Raw genomic sequence first — 16723 nt, 5'->3', positions numbered from 1 at the left:
GTTCGTCCGTTCGGAGATGCAGACTTTTTTTTCTTTCTCCTTTTTAATAAACTGCATTAAAGGATTCCATCTCTCCATCTGCCATTCGTAAAGAAGAGCCATCCACTGAAAAACAACGAACCCCTCAACTTACACACGTATTAATATTTCAGCCTTTATTTCAGCCTTTGAAATGCTGCGATTTGGAATTTGAATGGCAGGTGAATGCTCCCAAACGTTGCAGAAGCAACAGCCAATTAAAAATGTCGTGTTGAATCACGTGAGCTTTCACAGTAGAAAAAAACGTTACGTCGACCATCTGCTGTAAACTACGTAAAATGTATTTATAAGATCACAACTTTTTTTTCAATGGGCTAATCATTTTTCATTTTAAAATGTTGGATTTTCGATGACTTTTTTTAGTGAGGTCAAAACACGTCAAGTCATTCATAGGAAAGGTAAACGGTGAATTTGTTTGTGACTTTCCAGTCATCTCTTTCCAGAAAGGTCAATATTTTTTTTGTTTTTGTTTTCTGAAGGAATCTTGTGATCGAAATGTGAGTAACATAAACACCTGGACAGTCAAGAGGCTTCTTTTTCCAAAATTGGTCAGGTTCATGTTGCCCATTCGTCTCTGTGACGTCATAATCTGACACTGACTGTTTTACCATACATTTGTGTTTTATTTTTATTTTTTTCTGTTCATTCTGCCCATGCTGTGCAGCTGCTGGATGCCAGGAGAACAAAGGTTTGTCCCTATGTTTGCACCAAATGTGGCGTGCACAACATAGAGTCACCTTCAGTGTGATGTGTACTTGCAGAAACCTGGCAATCCCTTTACACCTCTTCTCCTTATGTGACACCAAGTAGAAATTCAAAAGATTCCCATGAATGGCCACCAATACCATTTGACTCATGCTGCCCCAAAATATGTTACTATAGGTAAATTACACGTATTGTTGTTAATCCTTTCACCCTAAATGTGTCTTCTTCGTGCAAAAACCACAACTCACAACCCCTGATTACTGAAGAGGTACATCTGTGATATCAGTTTGAATTATTCGTTTTTTTACGAATTCGGAAGCCAGGACAAAGCTAACGAAGAAAGCAGTCATCCAAATTCCAGCTAAGAAAGGTCTGTTAGCACATTCTACGTGCTCACACAGAAGTTAAGCAGTTGTTAACCTTTTTTCACTTAAAATCAGGAGCAGTTGGTTCCAGTGTTCGCTTCCAATTTGGGTCACTTTGAATGTGAGGAGTGCATATCCGCGTAAGTCTAGCTCAAAGTGCAGACTAACCGCGCGCATGGAACGCAGTTTACTTTTCTGTGACCAAATTATCAGAGCGCGTCGATACATGCCTACTTAAATAGGAAAAATATTGATCTTTGAAGTTAAAAACCTAACCGCCTATTTAGCTGCTGTACGAACCTTCAACCGCTAGAGGAGGCTAACAGGCTATAACACGGCAAGCTGAATTTGTGATTTTTTTTTAAAAACAATATTCTACACTGAACTTTCGTCGAAGAATAATTTTAGAGTTAGTAATTCGAATTGATGGCATATTTTTGGGCATGCAGATCATGCTCTTTACAACTGACTAAATATGGAGCAGGACACCACAATCATATTGTTGAATCACTACCTAACAGTGTCAATCAAAATCAATATCAGTGTAAACTTCTTAATGGTATAATTTCTGATTCCGATTTTGTACTGCATGCAATGATTTTGTGCAAGTGTACCTAATGTTGTGCCTGGTGTAGATACAATATTTTCCTCTGAAGGACGATGCAGTATTTTTATGTCATATTCTGTTGCCAGGCATCATTATGAAGCAGCCTTTTGAATTTACAGATTCATTTAATTAATTGCATTCAGGTCGATAAAACAGAGGAACCTCAGCACACGAATATTGGTTTGATGGTATTCTATAGATGCCCCGCATATTCTTTTGGGACTCCATCAGGTCTCTTATGCTGATTTATCCTCTGTCACACGTTTTCCAAAGTAAGGCATCTTTCTATGTTGACATCTTTGATGACGGTATTAGCTGGTAAAGAAGGTAAGACCTCCTCCTCCTGTTTGTCCACCCACGTTTGCGCCGCTTTAAATACATTCTTCCCAACATTTCAGAAGTATGTGCTACCCTCCTGTCTGTTCCACTACTTCAAATATTTGTACTTTTTCCAACACATGAGCCTATGTGTGTTTTGTCTGAACCTCATCAGCATCTCCAGATGACCATCCAGGCTCTCCAGGACGAGCTGCGCACGCAACGCGACCTCAACCACTTGCTGCAGCAAGAGAGCGGCAACCGCTCCGGCGCTGAGCATTTCACCACCATCGAGCTGACCGAGGAAAACTTCCGCCGGCTGCAGGCCGAGCACGACCGGCAGGCCAAGGAGCTCTTCCTGCTGAGGAAAACCCTGGAAGAGATGGAGCTGAGGATTGAGACGCAGAAGCAGACGCTGGGAGCCAGAGACGAGTCCATTAAGAAGCTGCTGGAGATGCTGCAGAGTAAAGGGCTGCCCTCGGGGCCCAGCAGAGTTTCTGAGGAGGAGGAGCAGGAGAGGAACAGGCGCATTGCTGAGGCGGAAGCCCAGCTGGGACACTTGGAGGTCATTCTAGACCAGAAGGAGAAGGAAAACATCCATCTTAGGGAGGTATGCTATCACATCATATATTGTCGTCTTTATGTTTTTTGCAATATACACTTTCACAGCGTGTTGTGTGTTTGGTTCTCCAAGGAATTGCACCGCAGAAATCAGCTGCACCAGGATCCAAGCAAAACAAAGGCCCTGCAAACCATCATCGAGATGAAAGTAAGTACAATTTAAACATGCGCCACACAAGCAAACAGAGCAAGTAAAAAACAACCAATCAAGAAAGGAAGGAACACAACTTGCGTACAGAAACTCAAATCTAAGCATTACGCACACACAAACAAACACACACACACACGCGCGCATTAAATTTAATTTATGGACATTTTGTATCAGGTGTATCGGTTACTGTTCAAACACTGGAAACCTACTCTTGTTATTGCGATACTCTGCTGAGTCAACACACTGGCAGATGTGTGTTAAACAAGCGTGCGTGTTTATATGTGCCCCAGTGTGTGGCTGCTCCAAAGCAGCTGGAGCCTGTGTCAACCTCAACATTTAATTTAATAACACCTTTCAAATTTCATGCTTGCAGAATTGTGCAATCATACACACACAAAAAAAAAGAAAAGAAAAGAAAAGGAAAGCGATGTCACTGGTCCGGACTAGTAACTCGTAAAACAAGTCAGATTTGTTTTGGTCACAAAGTCACGCAATCTGCCAAGTTGCAAAGATTACGATTGGCCTATTTGATTTGATTTAGAGGTCATTGTGGAATTTTGGATTGACGCAATTCAGATTAAAATAAAGCAACTGAATGTGAAGTGTGCATGTTTTCACCATGCTTGTGGAGTTTCTTTGGGTGTCCTGGTCACCCCACACATTCCCAAAATGTACATTTTAGGTCAGGTACATCAAAGACTCTAAATTGTTGAGAGGTTTGAATGTGACTGTCAATGGTTGTTTGTCTATCTGTGCCCATATTACTGGCTGGCGTCCAGTCATGGGTGTACCCCACTTTTCTTACCAGAAGGTAGCAAAAGCTGGTATTGGCTCCAAGACACAGGAACAGGAAAAGCGCTCTGGAACAGTTTTTCCCAATCTTTATTGAGCCAATTAATCAGTGCAGCACCAAAATGTTATAAAAAGTGGATACACCAGTTAATTGTCATCGAGTGAAAGAGCATTTAATTGTTCTGCCTGCATTAAACTAGTAAATGCGTAATTCCCGGTATAACTGCTACAGGCTAAAACATGCCAGTGCAGCATTTAAGGCAGGGATGGGCAACTGGCAGCCCACGACCACATTCTGGGTGTGCCCCCTGTAGCACTGATGAAAAATGGTGGCCCCTCCAGCATTCACGTTGGCCACCTCTAATTTAAGGGGATAGACAATCAGGCTTAATACTTTCATGAGGCATCCTCGGAGACCACACCCGCAAATTTTATGATCCTCAAAGGTAGATCTATCATTGCAGTCCACTCCAGCTGCATCATTGACACACGCGAGATGTGCTCCACACTTGTCTGAAAGCAATCGGATCTGCTCCGATCCGAGGACCACATCTGACAAGCCGAGAAATTCAGGCCATGCAGCGAGCGAATCTCCGTAGACTCCAGCAGCCTCACTGCAGAGGCCTGACATCACTTCCTCAAAATAAATCATGACATCATCGCCGAGCAGACAGGGCCGAACCCCCCGCCCCGCCCCTTCGCTTCGGATGGCGCGGCCGTCACGTGATATGCAAATTGTGCCATCCTTGTCGATGAAGCGAAGGGGGAAGACCTGCCTCCTCTCGCTGTGCGCAGGAAGACCCCGCGCCGCTCCCCTCCTCTTTACCGCTCCCGCTTCCTCTCCGGTGCTGTGATGCTGATGGAAGCGCCAATAATCCTCCCTCCCTTTCTCCCTTACGCCCTCTCCTCCTCGCCGAGCCGAGAGCGTGCGCGGCGTACAGCCTGCTCGACGCTGCCATGGAAACAGGTGTGGTTGTTTATGACAGTCAGAAGCCAGCATGCAAGCAGACAGAGCCAAAGGGAGTCCGGGAAAACATTTCGTGAGCAAATGGATGCAACCGGTGATGACGTGTGGAGGGAATAAAATCTATCGCTGTTGAAGGTACGACGATTTGCGTCTTTTGCGGCGATTTTAGTTGATGGACGTCGATGCGAGGTGAGCTGTTACGTGCATGTAACGACGCTCACGAGAGGATTCACTGTCACTGTTCCTCTTCGGTGGTTTAGGGGTGAGCCCTTGAACAAGTTCATAAGTTCGGAGTCACTTGGGCAAAAGGAAAAGAAGCTTGCGTGAGAGGGGTCACGGACCATGTTGAAGATGTTGTATGATTTATTAAAAAAAAATAAGAAAGAAAGAAAAAGCTGAGGTGCACTCACAGTCACAGCCTTGCGGAATCCGCAAGCAGCAAAATCTGCAGCGTGTTACTTTTCCTCCTTTTTTTTCCCACCACATGTTTCTCTCTACTCTGCCACTGCTGAATGTTTGTGCAACATTTCCCAATGGTGATTAGTCCTCTGCAGCCTAGCAAGCTTCTCAGATCTCTGTCAGCTGCAGTCACTCGGACGCAATCCAGAGAACTTCCTCTCATTCTGCGCGACCTATCTCTCTTTTTCTGTCGTCCTCACTCTAAATCCTCCTTCAGTCTGCCTTTGCGGACTATATAATAGACTTCAGTTCAAATTTGTTTGAACTGAATCAATTTATGAGCATGTCAGTATGGATTCTGACATATGTCTCATCTGCATGTTTGCGTGCAGGACACCAAAATTGCCTCCCTGGAGCGCAACATTCGCGACCTGGAGGATGAGATCCAAATGTTGAAGGCAAACGGCTTGCTGAACACTGAGGACCGCGAGGAGGAGATCAAGCAGATGGAGGTCTACAAGAACCACTCCAAGTTTATGAAGACCAAGGTAGGCGGCGCCCTTGCGTCCTGTCAAAGTTCGACATTCTCCCCAAAGCGGGTCACGATTGAGCCGCGCAGAGCGGTGAAGACCGAATAAGGCTGCCGTGTTTAGCGTTTAGCACCATCAGCAAACTGTCTCGTTGGAAGTCATCTTAGAAGTGCTTGTGCATGTTTTGTTTTGTTTTTTCAAGGAGATAAGAATACAAACCCGGCAATAAAAATAAAAAAAAAGAACTTAAATGTGTTCCCTGAATTCAACGTCTGCACTTCATCACGCCAACTCCTGCATGTCTCTCTCTACAGGGACTCATCTGTCTCCCTGTAGCATTGACTTTGTGTTTACTCATTGATTCTTCTGTTAGTGGACCAGGCGCAGACCAGTCCACAGTTTTGTTGTGCTATTTTTAGACCTTTTTTCATCCATCATGAATAGGAATGATGTATAATACATGATGAATGCGGGGGGGGGGGGGGGGATTCAGTCCCAAATGCATTTTTAATGCTAGCAACTTGTGTTGATGAAAATAGCGCCAAAGATGGATTCTGTGCGTGCGCGCGCGGGTGTGTTTGTACAGATTGACCAACTCAAGCAGGAGTTGTCAAAGAAGGAGTCCGAGCTGCTGGCTCTGCAGACGAAGTTGGAGACCCTCAACAACCAGAACTCGGACTGCAAACAGCACATTGAAGTGCTCAAAGAGTCTCTCACTGCCAAAGAGCAACGGGCGGCCATCCTGCAAACGGAGGTAACGTGAAAACCTGTCGTGGAAGATCATTTCTAACCTTCACAAGGAGCAAAATGAACGGCCAGCAACTGTTGCAAAAGTTCCCCAAAATATTTTGTGATTTCGATGAAACCACGGTTGGATTTTAAGGCCATGAAGGTACGTTTGGTACAAACATGATACTGTTCGTTAGCAAAAGTGGCTTAGCAAAAGAACAAGGTGGCTACACTGAAGCGTCGTGGTGGCAGCAACATGCTTTGGCGATGTTTTTCTTCACTTTTGGCCTTAGACAAGATGGAAGAGATTATGAACAGCTCCAAGGTCATTGCTAGCACATAAATGTCAGGCTTCTACTAGAAAGGAGAAGAGGGTGTGCACACTTGTCCAGCCACATTATTTCATAACCTGTAATATTTTTTTTTCATTTAATTGAATTGTACATACAGTAATCCCTCGTTTATCGTGGTTAATGGGGACCAAAACCACCCGCGATAAACGGAAATCCGTGAATTAGCGACCAATTAACTTTGCGCCTTGAGCAGAGCGCACTAACACACACACACACACACACACACACTGGCCAGCATCCCTCGACTGTAGCAGTGTTTATGATTAAGTCAATTAAGAATGGTTCGACAATTAAGGATGGAAGAGACCTGCTTTTGTTCTTATAAGTCTCCTCTCTCTCTCGCTCTCTCTCTCTCTCTCTCTCTCTCTGCCACACACACACACACACACACACGCGCATGCACACACACACACACACGCACACACTCCCAGCATCGTAAACGACACTTATACACTGATTAAAGATCAAAGTGTAACCCACGTGATAAGACAGAAAGAAGAAGCACAGCCAATCAACATGACTTTACATCTTCTCAGCCCCCCCCCCCACCCCACATGTACTGTATATGTTGCTCTATGACATAGAGCAACATAGAGTCACATAGAGTCTATGTGACTCGGCTAGTTCTGGGGTGGATGTCATTGGATTGCACAGGTGTGCCTTATTCTTGTGTCTTGGGGGTGTCATCGGAAAGAAGTCATTGAAGTCAACCAAGCCTCTTTTGAAAGCGAATGTGACACTTTTCTGTCGGTGTTCTCATCGCGCATTGTTTCAAGTCATCTGACATGTTTTTTTTTTCGGGGGGGGGGGCATGTAATGCTCCAGGTAGATGCTCTGCGTCTGCGTTTGGAGGAGAAAGAGTCCTTCCTCAACAAGAAAACCAAGCAGCTGCAGGACCTGACCGAAGAGAAAGGCACTCTTGCTGGAGAGATCAGGGACATGAAGGACATGCTAGAGGTCAAAGAGAGAAAAATCAACGTCCTGCAGAAGAAGGTATTTATATTTTGATTCCCCTGACAGGTTCTGCTCCATTTACGTCATATTGCTCACACCTACATACAAATAACACAAGTCGCTTGTAGTACTCCACTAGCAAATACAGCCGCACACAGTAAACTGTATTGCTCACTGATGTGGATGCCTCTGCGTAGGTCCACATCGTAGTTTGAATTCACCCTAACACCAAATGGATTGATTCTCAATGCCGTTTTATGTATCATCGACTAGAAGCCTCGCGATCTGAAAATCAAAGTGATCGTTGAGCATGGAGGAATGCGCACGGAAAGAAAAGCATCTGAGATCTTTCTACCTCACTGCCTCAAGTGTGTGTTTGTATGTACGTGTGTGCTATAAATACTCCCAGTGATACACTTTCCCTCAACCTGACCCGCTCGTGCGCCCTCCATTGTTTCCTTCTCTTGTGCTCACCCTCATCCTCATCTGTTGTTTGTTTTCTCGGTCTGTGTTGACTTTTTAAAAAGGTAACACCTCCCACTGAAATTATTTGGTGTTAATATCGCTATAATTAGTGCCTTGATTTGTGTTTCTCCTCCTCCTCCTCCTCCTCCTCTTCCTCCTCCAGATTGAGAACCTGCAGGAGCAACTGCGGGATAAAGACAAGCAGCTCAGCAACCTGAAGGACCGGGTCAAGTCTCTGCAGACCGACTCCACCAACACCGACACTGCCCTGGCCACCCTGGAGGAGGCGCTGTCAGAGAAGGTAAAGCTAAACGACTACAAATGTTGAAACCTGCTCTCGGGTGAGCAACTATACAGTGAAACTCCTCTACAACGAAATCATGTTTGCAGCAAGAAATTTTTCACAACAGGGGACTTTTCACTGTAGCAAATTTTATCTCAGACGTAAACACGAACACACACAAGAAACATATACAGTATGTGTACTTTTTATTTTTATTCCAATAGTGCAAAAGTATGAGCATACACTTATTTGACACTTCATATAGCCAGCGTAGAAAGAAAAAAAGGGGAAGAAATTGCGAAATTTCCGATCAGCATTTACTTTCACATACATCAATTTCTTGCATAATGTCTTTGATTTTGCTTCCTCCGTCTTTCATTTGTATGACCTTTATCCTGTCTTCAAGCGTTAAAGCTTTTCTTTTCTCCTCCTTGGCATGCAAAGGTCCGTTTTGTCGCCATTTTAGCAATGTAACGTTCGTGCTGCATCTAAAACAAATACTTCCTGTACTATTGCGCATGTGTAGACCAGTGTGGTGGTTTCTGTTGCCATTTCCGAACGAAGCAGCAGAGGTCGCTGCAGCATGCTGAGGTTGGATTAGACTTTTGCGGAAGGCTTGTTTTCGTTGTAGTGAATCTCGTTGCGAGGCAAGAGCAGAGAAAAAGATTTCGTATCACGGAACAGGGGGACTTTTTGTTGTAGGGGGAGCAGAAAAGTGAGAATGGCTTTCATGCATGAACATTTTTTCCACACTTGGGGGTATTTTCGCCCATGTAGGTTTCGTTGGAGAGGAGTTTCACTGTGTAGATGAATCTCTTTCCTGACGAGTGCCTGTGATGATGAAATTCATTCAATTTAATTTAATTTTTTTTTGTGTTATTAGGAGAGAATCATCGAGCGTTTAAAGGACCAACGGGAACGGGAAGACCGAGAACGTCTGGAGGAAGTCGACGCCTACAAGAAGGAGAACAAGGACCTCAAGGAGAAAGTCAACAGCCTGCAGATAGAATTAACCGAAAAGGAGGTTGGCGGACCACATGGCTTGCATTTTCTATCGCGCCTTTATTTCTGAACACACTGCCTTGTCCTGTGTGTGCACATTTAGTCCAGCCTCATCGATCTTAAGGAGCACGCATCTTCTCTGGCGTCTTCTGGCCTCAAAAAGGACTCGAAGCTCAAGTCCCTGGAGATCGCCATCGAACAGAAAAAGGAGGAATGCAGTAAGTTGGAGACGCAGTTACAGAAGGTGGGTGTGCATCTCCGGGCAGGATAATATTCCCTTCATACACTTTTGGCTGAAAAGTCTCAGCTGTTGTATAGCCTGAGCTGCACCTGTGGCAGTTTCAGATATACAGGTACATCTCCATGAATGTAAATATCACAGAAAAGTATGTTTATTCAGCAAAAAGTGAACCTCACGATCGAACAATTCGATGCATAGGTAAAACATTTTCTGAAAGCCAATTCTCCCTAATTTCTATGTTACAAATCGTTTTGAATGTTTCTTATGTAATATTTTAGAGATGGTGAATTGAGGGATTATAATAATATAATCAATAGGCATCAACATTGTAATAAATGAAACCATGAAATATTTTACTCATTTTCTCAGTAATCTAAAATCTAGATTTTTTTTCAGACTGCCAGAATAATAATACCAGTTTTCCAACAATATTCTAATGCATTGAGATGCATTTATATATAATTCAATTATATATATATATATTTTTTTTTTTGTTTGTTTTTATTTATATATGTATATATTATTCAAAGGAAGCAAGTTCAAAGTATTTTGTGCATCCTGACGTTAACATTAAAGTCCCCATAAAGTGAAAATAGAAGTAAATTTGACACACCGTAGAGAAGAGCGTTGTGAACAACCCTGCCAATTTTGAATGATGAACAAAAACGAAACAAAACAAAACTCGAACACCGTTATGATAATACAAATACTGTAAGAACATTTCCCATCGATGCAAGCCTTGGCTTCGCAGGTATACACTCGAGACAAGAAATTGCACCCATTGCGCCACCAACGTTTGACAAACGTAATGTGCACCTACCAGACTTTCAAACGAAACAACAAACGTCAGTGCGACCACGATGCTCCCGTAAATGCCAGCCTCGCTACATGCGTCCGTCTCTTGCCACTGTCCCCCTCGTGTGGTCCTCTACATTTGTCTACGCTGTGTTCAGATGTAACAAAGTGCTGCCCCTTGTCTCTTGCCTCACACAGACTCCTAACACGTACTCTCCCATCCCTGACTGCCCCTCCTCCCCTTCCCTCTCCCTCCAACGTAGCAAGCTGAGCATCTTTTCAGTCACGTGAACAATCCTGTAAGTTCCTCTCGCTGAGCCACGAACACGGAACGCATGAGGACACTGAAGTACTTTGGGATATGACACATGGTGCTCATGTTGGCCCTCTCAGCAATCGTGGCTCTGCTTCAACCCCCTCCGCCTTTTCTCCCCCCTTCACCCAGCAGATGCATGTCGATCATTGCACCCAAGGAGCTTCACATCGGGCGGCCTTCTGCAAGTGTTTGTGCTTGTCACATCCGTGCTGAATCTATTGAATTTAGTCTACCGGCTATTTTTTGTGTGTTGTTTTTGATTTGAGATGAGCATCGCGGTGTTTCCAGCACAGCGGAGGACTTGTTAACACATCCGCCTCACAGTTCTGAGGCTGTGGTTTCGCAACAGGGCTCTGTCAATCCTGTGTGGAGGTTGCATTTTCTCACTGTGCTTGCGTGGCTTTTCTGCGGGTGCGCCGGCTTCCTCCCACATTCCAAAAATATGTTGTTTTGTTTCATTGGGAATTCTAAATTGTCCTTTTGTTGCGAAAGTGAGTGTGAATTGTCGTTTATCAACGTGTGCCGATGCAATTGGCTGCTGACCAGGGTGTAGCTCAACCCGTAACACGTGTTCCCATGTGTTTAGGCTTTTTTGTGATGACCCGATGAAATCAAGGTTGTTGTTTGGCAAAAACACAACATTGCTTCTCACCAAAAGAAGACCATCGTGAGGGAAGGTCATGGCAGCATCATGCTTTGGGGTTGTTTTTTCTTAAGGTGGAACTGAGACTTTAGATGGATGCAGTTCTGAAAAGTTTAAAGTAGCTATTAGCACAAAGCCTTCAAGGTTATAGGTCAAGTTAATGGTGGAAAAAGTTTTGAAAATACTTATTATTGGTCAAGTTTTCACCAAAACCCAGACCTTGAACAGGGGTGTGTAGACTTTTTAGATCCACTGTGTAAATGTGTTTAGCATAAGGGTGGCAAACACGATAGGACGCATTCAAAGTGAAACAAAAAGGAGGCAGGTCAACAAAAGAATAGAAAAGCCAACATCAAATAGTGCCGTTTGGTTTCTGAAGAGTTCTTTTTGAGAGTTTTTCAGTCTATATTTTTTTTTCAACTTCTCTCAGTTTTACTGTAAAATCTCGCGGTTTTCTTCATGCTGAACAAAAATATGGAGTGTGTTGTTTTCATGCGGCCGCCGCAAAGATTGCGGAGCTTTCTTGGGTTTGCATGACATGGTCGACTTTGTTGCATGTTGTCACTGAGTGTTGCCAAGCTTCTCGACTGTGTCAGTGTGGTTAGCTGAGGCCTCAAGCGTGGTCGGCATTCACCGCTGTGGTTTTGGTGGAGGCTGCTGTCGTGCGTCACCTGTGTTGACATGTGGCTGTTCCCGTTCCGTGTACTGTCAGGAGTCCTGCGGCTTTGTTCGTATTTGTGTGCTTGTTAATACACAAACCTACTCTAGTGTTTATTGGATGTGTGTGAGCAAAGTGACTGGGAGTCTCTTATGGATGTTAAATCACCCGAATTTATTGCTCCGTTCAAGTTAACGAGCTAGCATCACTAATGACACCCTCGTGTTATTTACTTGGCGATTTGCTTTTAGGCACACAGATAGAAGGGAGGAAGAAAGCAGTGTAGATAATATCAACAAAGTTTGGGAGTTTCTGTCAACGTCACTCAGTTAACTGAGTCCATTTTTGTATCTGTGGTTTTCAATTCAGAAGGCCCACGAAGTAGAGCATCAGTCAGGCTCGAGAGGGAACCCGGAATACGTGGACCGAGTGAAGCTGCTGGAGAAGGAGGTGAGCTACTACAAGGACGAGGCCAGCAAGGCTCAGACGGAGGTGGAAAGGCTCCTGGACATCCTGCGCGAGGTGGAGACCGAGAAGAATGACAAAGACAAGAAGATCGCAGAGTTGGAAAGGTAACAGACAAGACGTATAGTCACACTGGCCTCCTGTATTGGTCCTGTTTGCATGTTCTCCCCGTGCCTGCGTGGGTTTTCTGCGGGTACTCCGGTTTCCTCCCATATTCCAAAAACATGCATGGTAGGCTGATTGAACACTAAATTGTCCCTAGGTGTGAGTGTGAGCGCAGATGGTTGTCCATCTCTGTGTGTCTTGCGATTGGCTGGCAACGGGTTCAGGTTGTCCCCCGCCTACTGTCCAAAGACAGCTGGGATAGGCTCCAGCACACCTGTGGACCTTGTGAGCATAAAGCAGTTCGGAAAATGGATAGATGGAAGCACCAGTCAGGTCTCACCACAAGTCATTTACATAAAACAGTGTGCTTGTTATAGCTTTTTACATCAGTTGCACTTCCAGCCACTGCCTGATTGTTAAAAAAAAATGCACCCATTTGCCTTCCAGACTGAAATATATGTCACATGGATGCATTTTTCACAGTGACTCCAACCGTTGTTTTATACACTGTACTGTTGAGTCATACACATGATTGGGGGGTCCATCATAATGAGAAGCAGCAAAATATTCGATCTCTACACCAGATTGATTAATTGGACAGCAAGAGAATAATCAATAATAATCAATAATAACCTGTTGTTGCAATTGTCACATTATTTTATCCGAGGCATTTGATTAATTGAGTCTTCTTCTTTTGCCACCTTTACCCACTTTTCCATCCTGCTCCCTTTTCTATCTCCCTTTCTTGACTACCCTTCCACTATTGATCACCTCCATCTTTTCTATCCTTCCCCACAATCCAATAATTGCCTTCTTTAATTCCATCTTCCTTACAACACTGTGTCGCGTTGCCACAAATAACGCCGCCCCCCCCACCCCTTCCAAACACAGCCCCCCTCACTCTGCCCCTCGCCCCTCTCCTCGTACTGGTGGCAGAGCCCCCCCTGACCCGCTCCCCCCGATGTCCGCTGCCCCCCAGCAGATAGGGGGCATGGTGTGGGACTTCCTGGGAAAGTGAGTGCTCCGTCCTGGCACTCGAGCCCGGCGGTGCGGTCTGTGGAATGAATGACGAATGCTTGCGTCAGGCTGACACTGGCGGTCTCATGACGCAAACATCGCTGCGTTATTGTTTGCTTTGAATTCTTTTCGACAACGTGCTGCCTTGTATTGAGTTTTGATTGCTTGAGACAGGCAAATTTATTTGCTTCCATACCATGAATTGGCCCGTGAATGTGTACTGTGTGTTAAAGTGCTTTTTTTTTTTTTTTTTTTTTTAGCATGTGGCATCTGAACATCAGCAAGAAATGTTGGTCCACTGTGACCATTTAATCATTTTATGAACATGTTGATACCTTTTATATGTACTGTATGTGCAAATGCCTTGAGACATGTCTTGAATTCATTCAACCGAGCCATTTAGAGGCGCAACTGGATGAGATTGGTGTGAAACAGCAAGGCAACTTTTGTTTATAAAGTGCATTTCATGCACAAGATAATTCAATGTGCTTCACAAAATTAAAAGTACAACATTTAAAAACATTCACAAACAAAACGTTTAAAGACGTTTAAAAGCAAAGTAAATAAATAAAAAAGTAGCTTAGTAAAATTACTAAAAGAACGCACGAATGGTGCAAGACTAAGATTTTGGAAAACATGAAAGAGCTTGACCTTTAACCCCATCCAACAGCTCTGGGATGAACAAAATTAGAGAATTAGGTACAGGCCAACATCAGTATTACACAAATGAAGACTATAAAAGGGGTAGAAACCCCACTTCAGGTGTAATAGCCAGGTGTTCTAATCTTTTTTTTTTTGTGTTCATATGTTTTACATGCAAGCACACACGCATGCACGTGTTGTGCGTCTGTCACGCTCCTTTTAATTTCCGACCACCTTTGTGTTCGCCTCAATCATGCAGCATCCCACCCTGCCGAACTTGCCTTAGCAGATACTGAGGGAAAAGCTCGGCTCAATAACCTGCATGCAAAGGGCTGCTGTGCACCACCTCTACCTGCTCATGATGAGTGAGGGGGGTGGGGGGATTTGTAGGTCCAGTCCAGATTCAAGTCCTGCTCCCTCAAACGTCAGGTCCGACCACCCCTGCATCCCAAACTGATTCGCTCGCCAACTCTCTCCAGTGTCTTGTTGAGTTCCGTTCCTCTACACCCGAACACTTTTGTCCCTCTTGTGTTACCGGGCTGACCCTTGCTGTCTGATCGCATGTCTGCTTCCCTTGGCAGCGGATGCACACGGTTCAGAGTTCCCGAGTGAAAGCGCATCATGCAAAGGCCGCGCCCGTATTCGCGAATACGATGCTCTCACAGATGTCATCAAAAGTGCCAGTTGCAATGTCAAATTGAGGATTGTTACTGCTGGGTGGAAACATGACTTGAGTGTGTTCATGACTGGTCTTGGTCTAATGTCTTGTCCTTCATTTTGTTTTTACTTTCCTTCACTGCTTCCTATGTGTTTTCCACTTGTCCTGTCGTCCTTTTTCTTCTACCATTCCCTCCCCCGTCTGCAGTTTAGCTCCCAGGTAAGTCACGTTCTTACCCCCCCCCCCCCCCCCCAACTTCTACCTAACGCGTTCCAACTTGTAAGTCTCTTCCCCTTGCTCACATGAAGCCATCAAGCCATGTGTGATGTGTGCTTTCATGACCGGCACCGTTCAGAAACAAATTTGGTTCCAAAAGTAACTAATCCCTCACTGCTTGGATGTGTTTTATGGTTTTGTCCTGTTGAGTGACTACATCAAGCACTCCTCCCACATTGACTTACTTTTTATCCAACTGCTCAAGAATACTTCTCATGGCAGATAAACTGTTATTTAAATGGATGGATGGATGGATGGATGGATGGAGTACAGGTAATTGTCAGCGCTGCTCTTAATCATGAGTGCTTTTACAGACAAGGAGGCAAAGAAACCAAGAAAGGTACAAACATCAAACTGGGACCCCAAGGGGACAAGAAAGGTTTAGGACAGGATCTCCGTAAGGACGGCTCCTTAGAGGGCGGCCACCACTCCAAAGTGAGTTTCTTCCTTGCGTTACGTCGCTATATCGCGGAATACACTTCCTGACGGTTACGCCCTCAAATATGGGAAAGGAGAAGAACAGTCGCTGAAGCACTTCTTAGACGTTTATTGACAATAAGACACAAAAGTTGCAATCTGGCGGAAGCTGCTATTAGCCACGGCTTTCACGCAGACACATTCACATACACACACAGTCGCCGATCTCACAAGCAATGGCGTCAGGCCACGCCTCTTAAAGATACATGCATGCGTGTCACACAAGACGACGCAAGACACTTGATGCTATTTATTTCAAAACTGAAAGCTATTTCATGTGTACTAAATAATCTCAATCTGAACTCATGCTTTCTATCAATTAGCTGGAGGACCTGATGAACACACTCGAGAGGACGAGGCAAGAACTGGATTCCACCAAGCAGCGGCTCTCGTCCACGCAGCAGTCGCTGCAGGAGCGGGACAGCCACCTCACCAACATGAGGCAAGAGCGCAGGAAACAGCTGGAGGAGATTCTAGAGATGAAGTGAGCATCTTCGCCTTTTGTTATGTCTGTTGGGGAAGGGATTTGATCTGTGAGTTTGAACTCAAATGAACTCCGCTCATGTCACTGCTCGGAACAACCGAATGCGTTCCCTGGATGCAGCTCGGGTTTGACAGGAAAACAGTGACGCTATAGAGAAGAACTGCTGTGCCACATTTCGCTTATATCAGTTCACCGGCAGAAACATTTCCAGAGTACATACTTAGTTGCCAGGCAACCAGCAGAGGCACCGGAAAGTCACTGCATAGGCGCAGATGAATTTGAATTCCATTATTCATTATAAGGACAATTCATTTGAAATCCGACAGTACAATGTACTCGTGGATAGCATCCTTCCTGGCATGGCAAGGTTGTTTGTGAGGCATTTGCATGTTCCTCATTTAACAACAAACAACTCAAAGGAAGAACCGCGACCCCTGGTGTTCCTATTGGGGAAACAACATTTTCAGGCAGAATAAATTCTTTTTACGAAACGACAAACAAACAACATGTCACTATTGTCCAGCAAGAAGCTAATTGCGCTGGCCAATGTAGCTATGTTCTCATAATACAAAAAAGAAATGGGCTCAAGAAAGCAGGTGGATATTTTAGATGCATTCCAGTGACAGAGACTCTCCACGCGTTGCTTTACTACCAGAACATATGAAA

General features: G+C 44.6%; 1 protein-coding gene across 9 annotated transcripts in view; it reads left to right on the top strand.

The window, feature by feature from the left end:
* erc2 (ELKS/RAB6-interacting/CAST family member 2) overlaps positions 1-16723 on the top strand; it is a 34539-nt gene that overhangs the window by 11291 nt on the left and 6525 nt on the right. For 4 of the 9 annotated variants that reach the window (XM_086117697.1, XM_086117690.1, XM_086117689.1 and 1 more), the window contains 14 exons: positions 704-727; positions 2210-2644; positions 2729-2803; positions 5357-5512; positions 6081-6248; positions 7402-7569; positions 8159-8296; positions 9162-9302; positions 9384-9524; positions 10580-10615; positions 12303-12505; positions 13395-13517; positions 15411-15531; positions 15897-16057. In XM_086117697.1, coding sequence (XP_085973823.1) covers positions 704-727; positions 2210-2644; positions 2729-2803; positions 5357-5512; positions 6081-6248; positions 7402-7569; positions 8159-8296; positions 9162-9302; positions 9384-9524; positions 10580-10615; positions 12303-12505; positions 13395-13517; positions 15411-15531; positions 15897-16057 — 2090 coding nt within the window. The remainder of the gene's footprint in view (positions 1-703; positions 728-2209; positions 2645-2728; positions 2804-5356; positions 5513-6080; positions 6249-7401; positions 7570-8158; positions 8297-9161; positions 9303-9383; positions 9525-10579; positions 10616-12302; positions 12506-13394; positions 13518-15410; positions 15532-15896; positions 16058-16723) is intronic. The other 5 variants (XM_086117691.1, XM_086117693.1, XM_086117692.1 and 2 more) reach the window with 5 other exon arrangements.

This window comes from Hippocampus guttulatus, chromosome 8 (genome assembly GCF_054856545.1).
Source record: "Hippocampus guttulatus isolate MCC_2025c chromosome 8, RoL_Hgut_1.0, whole genome shotgun sequence".
In the NCBI taxonomy this organism is placed as follows: Eukaryota; Metazoa; Chordata; class Actinopteri; order Syngnathiformes; family Syngnathidae; genus Hippocampus; species Hippocampus guttulatus.
The sequence above is the reverse complement of the archived record's forward strand: the minus strand, read 5'-3'. Positions and strand labels throughout refer to the sequence as shown.